Source organism: Rhinopithecus bieti, unplaced genomic scaffold (assembly GCF_001698545.2).
Source record: "Rhinopithecus bieti isolate Rb0 unplaced genomic scaffold, ASM169854v2 scaffold_33652, whole genome shotgun sequence".
In the NCBI taxonomy this organism is placed as follows: domain Eukaryota; kingdom Metazoa; phylum Chordata; class Mammalia; order Primates; family Cercopithecidae; genus Rhinopithecus; species Rhinopithecus bieti.
In genome coordinates, this window is record NW_016814761.1 from 1,220,209 (window position 1) to 1,231,016 (window position 10,808).

Sequence of the window (10,808 nt, forward strand, 5' to 3'; positions counted from 1 at the left end):
CGCCACCGCCGCCGCCCCGCCACCGCAGCCAGCTCCCGGGCACCATGCGAGCCGCCCCGAGCCTCCGCCGCTGCGTCTGCCTGCTGCTCGCCGCGATCCTGGACCTGGCTTGCGGTGAGTGCGCGGGCGCCTGGCGGGTGCCGGGCGGGGAACGCGCGCGGGGATGGGGCACCAGGGGAGAGTGCGGGCCGGGGTCGCTCCGAGAGGCTCGGGCTACGAGCACCGGTCCTGCCTGGGGTCTGTGGAACTGGTTGGCTTGATGAGGGAGGGAGGACGCCTCTGGGGAGAGCGCTCATGGGTTTGTGCCAGGGTGTGTGTGTGTGTGTGTGTGTGTGTACAATCGTGTGTCTTTGTTGTGTCTCTGGGTGAGGGTGTCCGGGAAGGAGCTGTGTGGGGAGAAGGTGCGGGAGTGTATTTAGAGATGCAAGTGTGTGTGCGCCTGTGTGTGTGATGGTGTGGGGTCTGTGTGTGAGTGAGCGAGTGTCTGGAGGGGTGTTAGTGTCTGTGTCAGTTACATGGAGAAGGTGTATGTGTGAGAGTGTGAGAGAATGTTGGGGGGGTGTGAACATGTGCCAGCTTCCCGGTGAGGGTGTGAAGTGTGTGAGCTTGTGTCATTGTGGGTGTGAGGTGTTAGGGGGTGGGTATGTGAGGTTTGGCGTTTCACGCGTGTCCCGAGTGTGCAGGTCTCTAGGGGTGTACGACAGCGGATTACTATTTCTGTGTGCACAGGAGACGGGACTGTGACACTTGGGCAGGAGTGTGCTTATCTGGGATAGGTGGGGGTGAAGGTGCCTGGGGGTCGTGTGCTTCATGGGGCTGGGAGTGTGTGTATGCGTGCCATGGAGCGTGTGGTTCTTGTGTGCAGGAAGGTATGGACGCGTCCGGGACTGGGGAGTTGTGAGCAGCTCAGTGTGTGTGTGTGTATGTGTATGTGTCCCGTGTGGACTTGCTCCCGGGTTAGGCTAAGCCAGCTGGAAGGAGGTTGAAGCTAAGCCGGTATTCCGGAGCCAGCGAGAGGTGGCTCCGCAGGCCCAGGGTCCGCGGTTCGCGGCCGGCCTCCCGCCCAGCGCCGCCGCGTAGCGGGTCTTAAATGGTGACGGAGCCGAAACCTTTTCGCGCAGTGAGCGGAGAGCCAACGCGAGGCTAAAAGCCAGGCGGGAGGGAGGCGGGACCAGCGAAGAGCCGCGGGCACCGAGACTAGAGGGTCCGCGTCGGGGATCCTCCTCCGAGCCTGGTGCCAACCTCAGCCTGGCTGGAGTCAGAGCCTGGCTCCGCCTCGGAGTGGGAGGGGGACGCGAGGTGCCAAAAAGTCGTCTTTATGATCAATAAGGTCTCGACCCCGAGCCCCACTGGGTGATAGAGACGGGCATCACCTCTGTCCTATGCCATAGCCTTGTCCCAGCAGGAGGTGCCTGCCTAGGCTCCGAGAGTGCCTGCGAGGAAGGGGTGCCCCTTAAAATTACCCCAACTCCTTCTACCCCGAAGTCCTTGGTGAGTGCTGGGTCTGCTGATGGGAGAAGCTGCAGAATTTAAGCCTAGAAGGTAGTCCTGACAGCGAGGGGGGAGGGGTTGGTGTAACCCAGAAGGAATGCAAACCCTGTACTTTGTTCCCCTATCCTTGGAACAAGAGACTTTCCAAAGTGGATCAAAATCTCCCCCCTCAACTTTGGGTTGAGGGCTCCTGGCTTCGGATGCCTCTAGAGGGAAAGGTTATATGGGAGAGGTTCCGGTTCCAGCGCCGCCAAGAGGGCACTGGGGTTTGTTGAAAGGCACTGGAGCCCTCACCTGGACATTGCAGGGAGCGGGGGGTTGAAGGTTGGGGACCGAAGGTAAGCACCCCTTTCCCTGGGAATGCGCAGATCACAGAGACGAGGCAGGGCGGTGGAGAGGACTGATGGGAAGGGCTTGGTGGGAAACCCTGGCTCCGTCAGGACCCCACCCTGCGAGCTCTCCCTGGAACCCGGGAGCAGCGTTCTTCTGGCTGCCGGGCTGCGGAGAGCTGACCCGGCATCCTGGCGCCTCCGATCCCTTTGCCCGCCTCTGCGGGCTGCGGGAGGCGGGGGTTGGCCTGGCTGAGGGTGAGCGCATCTGGGCCGGGGGAGCCAGCGAGGCCTCCGAGCTCAGCTGCGCAGGATGAAGGAAGAGCGCAGATCCGGATCGCGAACGGGAAACTTTGCGCCTCTGGGGTGTAGAGGGAGGTCCGAGGCCGCCGGGAGCCCTCTCTTCTCCGCAGAGGAGAGCACAAGAGGGTGGGTCCCTCTTTCCTCCTTCCAAGTCTGTGCCCAGAATGGGGGGCGGGGTGCGAGAAGAGTCCGTGAGAGACGCAAGAGGCGGGCCGTGCCGGAGGAGGGCGCCCTTCCTGGGGGTGGCCCAGAGAGGTGCACCTGGCAGCGGCTTTGCAGGGCCACGTGCCTCGGAGGGCAGGGAGAGGAGCAACCTGGGCCGGCCTTTATGAACGTACTGGCGGTCACTGCTCGGGGAGGGACACGGCCAGAGCGCCCTCGCCGGTTCTGCCCCATTCGCGTGGCAGAGCAAGGGTGCCCGACGCTAGAGAGTCGGGTCTGGCAGGAGGAAGGAGGCCGCTGCCCCTCGCACTGGCTGGGCCGGAAGTCCTTGCCCTGGCTCCCCACTTCCCAGAATCAGACCCTCCAGAGGAGAATCCCACATTTCTCGGGACTCCCGGGAGTGTTCTGGGGCGTTTTCAGCTCCTCCAGCCCCCGTGAACTGTGCCTGGGCACTTCTGGGAAGTCCTGCACTGGAGCCTGTGTAGTGGCGCCGGGCTGGGGGTGGAGGAGTGGTCCTCAGCCGCTGTTCAGCCCTGGGAAACGCTCCGCTGACAGCAGGGTGGGGGCGGCCCCAGTTAGGGGTAGCCCACGGCCCCAGCCGGGGGTCTCCGGGATTGCGCGGGGGGAGGTGGGCGGCCCGGCCGGTTCTCTGGTTCTCTGTCTCCGCAGCCGCGTATCAGCAGGTGGGTGGGATGGAAGGGCTGTCTCCGCTGGGCCGTCGCAGCCGCAGCGCCGAGACTGCGGGGGCTGTGAGCGCGCGAGCGGGTGTGACGACTTTATATATTTATCTTCCCTTCACACGCCCCTTCCCGCCGGGCGGGGGCTCTGGCGCGGTAGGGTTTCTTCTCCAGCCCCAACCGGGGGAGTTAAGGGTCCTAATCCCTTGCAGGCTGCCCCGCCCATGCCCCTCCAGCGGGGCCCCGCCCCTAGCCATAAACTCCACCCCTCTTCCACCCACCAACCACCCTGCAAATGGGAGTTTTTCATTTTCGTGTTTTAAGCGCAGAGAGTATTCGAGCTGGAGCGACCTCGGAGATCACTCACTTCGGTGGTTTTGAAACTTCTGTATTTTTCTTTTTCTTTAAAGTAGGAGAACCCGTTTGGAGGAAACATTATCACCCTCCTAAATTCCCCATACCTTGAGCAAGATGATAGGTCCGAAAGCAGAGCTGCCCTAGTGGATGCTGGGATGAGGCCCACATCGAGCGCTTCTTCCACACAAGTCTTTCACAGCCTTAGACTGCTCCCTTCCTCCGCAGCTAATATCGTAGCTGGGGTTTTGTTTTTTCAGTAGCCCCGATTATATGGATCAGCTGCGATGTGTCTAGCAGGATGCTGGCTGCTGCTTCGCAGTCCTCATTCATGCTGCAAGATGGATTTAAGACCCTCTTTTCACAGACTAGGAAACTGAAGTTCAGAGGTTTAAGACTTGTTAACGAGAGAAGTGCAGGCTCCTTCCCGCTCCCTCCTAGTTCTGCCCCGGGCTCATCTTTCCTCCAAATCTTCCCTCTCTCTGGCCACAAAGACTCCCTTGGGCAGGGCATGTGAGCAAAGAAGGACCCAGGTCATCTGAGTGATGCCTCAGATTTGCCTGGCTACTCTGATATTTCAGAGCGTTAGTCACACACTTACTTGAACTTCACTACACTCTCCCAAGATGGGCAGAGAAGGGAATAGGGGAAGGAGGTGGAGGAGTTTAGGGGACTTGCTTAGGTGCCTGGTTTATAGCAGTGTGTGACTTCAAAGGCAGAGACCAACAAAAAGGAGGCTGGTTAGTTCTATTAACTGGGTTTCCTGGGATCTGCAGAGGTATTTAACCTGGGCAGTTGACAGCCTGGCTTACCACCTTGCCCACCTCTGCTACAGCCCCAGGCCACCAGGAATTCATGTATTCATGCACCCAACAAATGCTTATTGTACACCATGTGGCAGACACGGTGCTGAGCATTGGGAAAGTGGCTCTGAGCTTGGTAGAGGAGTCCCCTGCCTCTATGGTGTTTAAGGTCAGTGGTAAATTGATGCTTCATTTAGAGGGAGGAAGGGGCTATTATCTCTCTCTGGCCCTAACCGAGCCAGGCATCATGCTATGTGGTTTACCATTCTTGTCTCAATCATTCTTGTCTCATAGAATCCTTACAAGCACCCTGAGAAATAAAATAAGGCCCATTTTGTAGATGAGGAAACTGAGGCTCAGAGAGGCTAGGTAACTTTGCCGAGGCTACCGAGTGGTTAAATGGCAAGCAGGAATTCAGATACAGGGCTGTCTGACTCCCTGACCTGTGCTTCCTCCCTCCATGCTCTGCTATCTCCTGGTGATAATTTCCTGAGCCCCGGCCACATGGATGTGTCCAGTCTCCTGTCTGGATGCCTGACTCCTTCCCAAACCCACACTGAAATAGAATCATCCAGGGTGTTCATCTGCACAGATGGGAGAGGGAGTGTTCCTGAAAGCTATTGCCATCACCAAGAGAATGAATAGGCATCTGCTGTGGGCAGGGCACATCTGCAAAGAGCAAGGCCTATGAGTGTGATCCCCATCCCGGGGCACCGAGAGGCTGGGCATGTTTCCGAAGAGATGAATGACAATCTGTTTTGTCCATCCTCCCTCTCTACCTCCTTTCCTCCCCCATCCACTCCTGTTCCCTTCCCCTCTTTTTTCTTTTCTTCTTCTTTTTTCTTTTTTAAATAAAAGGAGGTTCAGGATCTTTTGTATGTGGAGGAACTGGGAGTTTCAAAACCAGGTCTGAAGCAATCTGGAGACAGCTGCTTTTTCATCACTAGAAAGGGAGTACAGCAGCCCTTACTACCTGTAGGAGGGTGCAAAGCTGTTCATTTCGAATGATAAATGTCAGCGGTGGTAAAACACATGACATCACTTCCTAGGAGGTTCCTTCTTTAGGATGAAATTCCAAGGAAGATTGGGGTGGTGAGATCCTTTATGCTTTCAGTGAGCTCCAGGAGTGGAGGGGGCCCACGTTCACTAAGACCCCTGGCCAAGATTCCATGGACAGAGCAAATAAAGGTAGTGTGTATGGGGCTGGAGGTATAGGCCCTCTTCAGCCACCTCTGCAGCCCAAAACAGCAGGAGAGACAGGTCGTGGGCATGGGCAGGGGGTGGATTGGGGGTGGGGTCTTTCTGAAACTCAGATTTCAATCCCCTCCCAGGAAAGGAACTTGGTGTTTGTCTTGTCCACCAGTCTTTATTACATCTCCTGGCCACGTACTAGATTTGCTCTGGGAAATCACCCCCACCCACCCCCACCCCCCAAACACAAATTGCATGACATCTTGGTGAGTGAGACTACTGGGTAAGGCATCCCCAAGGTGGGCCCTGGAATCTGAATATTGAGCAGAGTGTCACAAAGACTGAGAATCACTAGAATGTCCCCCTTGCCATTGGGACCCCCAGGAAACCATCCTTTGTTGGTTTCCTGAGACTGATAATGATGGGACCTACCTCCCAGGGTGCTGAGAGGGTGGAATCAGGCATTACAAGCAGAGCTCTTGGTTAGTCCCATGGGCTCTGATGCTTGTTACTAGTGTTAACCATGGTAATGATGAGTACCTGCTGAAGCAGCCCCAGTCCTTGTGGTCCTCGACTTTTCCACAGTGTTCTCATTGGTTACTTTTTTTTTGGCTTGAGTGTCCAGTGTTAATTTCTGCTGCTTGCAAGGAAAGGATCGCATGTGATAACCTCCCTGGGTGTGATGACTGGTGCCAGCCTTGGAGTTGCCAGTCAGCGCACTATTGGTAATGCACAGAGGATGGTTCATGGCCCTCTGGCTGGGGATGACCAATCCTCTGTCTTTCCCTGGAGTCTTGAGGCCCATTGAGCACAGTCTGAGACACAAGCTGTTCCCTGCTAGTAAAATGTACAGATGGAGCCAGTCTTATTGTGAACTTCCAATCCCCTGACCCACTAGACCCTGCTCCACGCAGGCAGGGACCCCATCTGGTTCTGCTCACTGTTGAGTCTTCTCCACAAAACACATAGCAGGTGATCAGTCAGGTTGTTTGTTTGGGTGATTAGGCTACCTCTGGCCTTTCGACATGTGCATCCTGGTTTTGAAGAGGGCTGAGCATGTGGCTTTTTATTTCTATGGAAAATTGTGTGAAAAGGCTTATAACGTGTGGCATTGAGGCTGGACTTGCAGGTGGACTTCCTGGCAGCAAAGATGTTCTGATCCTGGAACTACATTCTTTCTTTCTGAAGTTTCTCAGATAATCAAAGTAGCAGAGGCCCTGACTAGACATCTTAACTCTCTACCTGCTGGCTTCCACACCCGTTATTCCATTTAGATCTCACATCAGACATGGAGACAGCTAGTCTTGTACCTGTTGAACAGATGAGGGAAAATGAAGCTCGGGAAGATGAAAGGATGGCAGTAGGCAGTGGCTGGACTGGAACCCAGATTCTGTGGCTGCAAGCTCAGCCTTCCTCCCATCCTCAACCTATTGCTGGGCTTCATTCAGCCCACAGGGGTCTGGCATGAGACAGGTCAGTTTCCCATGTGCTTACAGGCCAGTAAGCTTTGACCTGAAGTGTGCACTGTGAGCTGCGTGCTGCTGTAGCCACTTTGCTGATGTGACTTCCTCCATCCTCCACTGCTGTCCAGGTGGGTGTTATATCCCCAGTCCACAGGTGAGGACACTGACATGCCCATGGTCACACAGTTTGAGACCAGAACTCACTGTCTCCCCTGTCCCTACAGTCTTGTCCTGCTCAGAGATTTCTGGCCTTAGCTTCTCCATCCTTTGCCTCCTCCCCCACTTCCGCCCTTTCTTGGCTCAGAGAGCAGACATCTGCCCTCAGCTAGCACAGCCCCTGGCTCCCTATAAGGCTTTCTCCAAGTCTCTGCTCACCCACATCCTCCCTCCACAGCCCCCCACCACACACACACACAGACTCAGGTGTGCCCTAAGCATGTTTGCAGCAGCACTTTGGGCAACACTTTGAAAGCAGCCCTCCTCTGGGGCTGGAGATAGTTGAGGGTAGTCTCCTTCCTGAACAGAACTCTTGAGGGTGAGCATCCCTGCACCCCCGGTCCTGGCACCCGGCCTGGCTCTGAGCACATAGATCCTGAAGATGTGTTTGTGTTTGTTGAATGAATGAATGCTGTCTCCCCTGAGCCTGAGGTTTGGTTCAAACACCAGACCCAGGCTTGTTTCCTGGCCCTACTCAGTTGCCTCTGGAAGTACTTTCTGGTGTGAGAATGTGTCCATTGTCCTTCTCCATTCCATGGACCACTGTGGCATCACAGCTGGCATCTGGAGGAGGGGCCAACATTGCAAGGTGGTGGGAAGACCAAGGGGGCTTTGTGTCGCTTCTATGTTCTCCTTGGAGAGGGGACTGTCCTAGATGGCCGATGGTAGGGGGATTTGGGAAGGTAAAGAAAGAAGGAAGGAGAGAAGGAAGGAAGAAAGATGAGAAAGACGGGAGGGAGGGAGGGGGGAAGAAAGGAAGGAAAGAAGGAAAGAAGGAAGGGACGGAGGGAGGGAAGGAGGGAGGGAGGAGGGAGCATTCACTGAGCAGCTACTATGTGCCAAACCCTGTGCCAGACATGTTCACGCATAACATCATACTCAACTATCCCAGAAATGCCCATTTGGAAGATAATATTCTCCACCTTTACAGATGAGGTAAAGAGGCTTGGAAAGATTGTGTGACTTGCCTGAGTGAGGGGCAGAGCCAGATTCACACCCAGGCACTGATTTGCACATCTCTTCCCAACTCTGAATTTTTCCCGTTGGTAGCTTGAAATGGACCATTACTGGAGTATTCACACAATGAAAATCGGCAAACTATACTGGGGCCTCCCTCACCCCAGAACTGGTTGTTATACATTTGCCAGCACACCCCTAGGTATGCCCATCCTTCCTAATCCCTGTCTCTGTGGGGGCAGCCACCTGGGGTTAATGCGCTTTCGTTTCCACCTGCACTGGGCTCATGTTGTCGACCACTTCCTAACAAAGTATCCTTGGGCAAGACACTCGCTGTCTGAGTCATAGTTTCCCTGTCTTTTAAAAATAGAGGGTAAGTGAGAGAGAGTAATAGCACATGAAAGCTTTTGGCATGAAACTGGCCTTTCCCTTCCTCCTGATGGGACCAGCAGGCCGTGGAGACTCCAAGATGAGAGTGGGGTCACTGTTTCTTCTCCCTCTGCTGGAGCTGCTTTGGCCGAGAAGTCCATGATTCAGTCACTTCCATTAATTAAGCAGCTGCCCCAGGCCTGATTCTGGACTGACAGAGACATCTCGGGAAGTTTCAGGTTGTGGGCAATCCCACATTCACTGGGAACAATAAAAAATCACGTGTAATCAAATGGCCAATATAGGGCTTGAACCAAGCTTATGTCTTTGGGGATTAAAGGCAGTGGCGCAGGAAGGCTCTGAAGGATTGAAACAATCTTGACAGGTCAGGAGAGGGTTCCAGGCAGAAGAAACAGCACATGCAAAAGGCTGGGAGGAAAAGGGGGAATGCCATGTGGGCAGGTGAGGGTTGGAGCCATGAGGCACGTGGCCTTGCTTAAGCGCAGGTCCTGGTTGAGGAGCTGGGGAGGGGGTTGGAGGAGCTGGCAGAGAGACGTGCCTGCTAGGGAAGCGGTTAGATTTGAGCCCATGGGGTGAGGGGAACAGTTTAAAAGAGTGGAGTGGCATTCCCAGAGCAGGGCTCTAGGAAGATTAATTTGGCTTTTCTGGGCCACCTGAAGCTGGAAGCTCTTTCGAACCTCCACTGGGTTATAAATGGTTGCTCTGAGCTGCCCAAAGAGACAACGGACTCCACAAAGAAATGCCATCATTTGGAGATGGCCCACTTCTCCCAGCACATCCTGATTCGGCAAGAAGGGAAAGCCAGGGCCCTGCCCAGGCCCTACCAAGATTGCACAGCCTGGAATGGGGTTGCCCCAGCCCGAGTGTGTAACTTGGGCCTGATCCAAGAGTGAAGGGAGGAGGAGTGTGGTCCTGGGGAGAAGCTTCTAGATCTCCAGTGGGCATGTGCTTTGTGGTCTAACCGGCCTTCAGATTCCACCTCCACCACTTGTTCAATATGTGGACTCAAGTAACCTCTTCATTGCTTTTATCCTTGGTTTCTTCAGCTGCACTTATAACTCTTCACGGTGTCCTCATGGGGTGGGGGCTGCTGGGAAGTGTGAATGGATAATACCAGGAGACCATAGGCACAGTGGCTAGCACACAGTAGGTGTTTGAAAAGTGGTTGCTCCCTTGAGGATGTTTGGCTCCCGACCACATGGTAGGAGCACCCTCCAAGTTTGAAGGGGAAGAAGTGTTTATAACCCTCGATGCCCAGGAGGAGAGGATGCATGGCAGGTTTCCCCACGTGGATCACTGGAAGAATCTCTGGGTTTGGAATTACAGAGCATCTGAGCCAGAAGGGAGCTGGGAAATTATCTGCACTATCTCCTCTCTCCCCATTTTAGAGATGAGAAAACTGAGGCCAGAGAGAGGAATGAGTCCTCCTTTGTTGCATGCACTGAGCATGATGTGGGGGGCAGGTCTTCTCCTTCAATGTCAGGGATCTGTCCCAGGGCTTGGCCAGGTGGACCCACCACCTGAACAGCCTGGCACGGGGAAGCCTCTGGGTCCCCTGAAATTGGGTGGGGACCTTGGCAGCGCTTCAGTAAGGAGCAACCCCCAGCCTCCTACATCACAGGACAGCTTGGGAGTCGCCAGGGAGAGAAGCAGCTGAGCCTTTGGGTTTTTTTTGTTGTTGTTCCTTTGCCAAGCTGTTCCCTTTGCCCCTTTTGTTTCTCTTTCTGCAGAGGCGCTCAGTGCTCCTCTGATGGGCTTGTTTGTCAGCAGTCGTTGGTGCTTCCTTTATCTCCCTAGCACCATCTCTTCCTCCTTTTATCCCTAACACCGCCCCAAAGGAAGGCGTCCATCACTGGCTGCCCTGGCATCATTCTGGGCTGGGCTGGGCTGGGGGAGGGTAGCACAAGCCTCTGATACACTGGCAGAGGCTGGGGCGGCCAGAGGGTGGGTAGCTGTGGCATCCTGAGCTGAAGCTCACCGCCCGAGTGCTCTGGTTTTGTCGAGTGGGTATTCAGGCCATACAATAGCCAAGAGCCGAAGGAAGGACAGGTGTCTGGTTCCATAGAAGCAGGTGATGAGTTGTTAATTGCCACCCAGCACCTAATGTCCCAGGCAGGGGCGGAAGGAGTGAGGTGGGGGGCGGCAAAGGCAGTCATTTCACAAAGACTTCTTTGTTCCTGTCTGCAGCAGAGAAGTGGGTCTGATCTCAGCTTGGAAGGGAAGAGCCATCAGAAGGCCAATTCCTAGGGCCTGTTGCCTGGCTGGGGAGCTTTTGGGAAGGTAGGGGGAAGAAGGATGAGTTACCCCATGGAAAGCATAGGGGTTACCTCATGGGGAAGAGTTAGTCATTCCCAGGCCAGTCTGGCTTGCAGAAAGGAACTTCTTGTTTCAGGAAGCAGTATAGTCTCTCTCTTCCTTTCTTCCCTCCCTCCCTCCCTCCTTCCTTCCTTCCTTCCTTCCCTCCCTCCCTTT

The 10,808-nt window shown here is 55.1% G+C and overlaps 1 protein-coding gene across 1 annotated transcript in view; it reads left to right on the top strand.

Moving 5' to 3' along the window:
• Positions 1 to 6: 6 nt before the first annotated feature.
• IGSF21 (immunoglobin superfamily member 21) overlaps positions 7 to 10,808 on the top strand; it is a 268,650-nt gene continuing 257,848 nt past the window's right edge. The window contains exon 1 of the mRNA XM_017852156.1: positions 7 to 114. Within this exon, the coding sequence (XP_017707645.1) occupies positions 45 to 114 (70 nt within the window). The 5' untranslated portion in view covers positions 7 to 44. The remainder of the gene's footprint in view (positions 115 to 10,808) is intronic.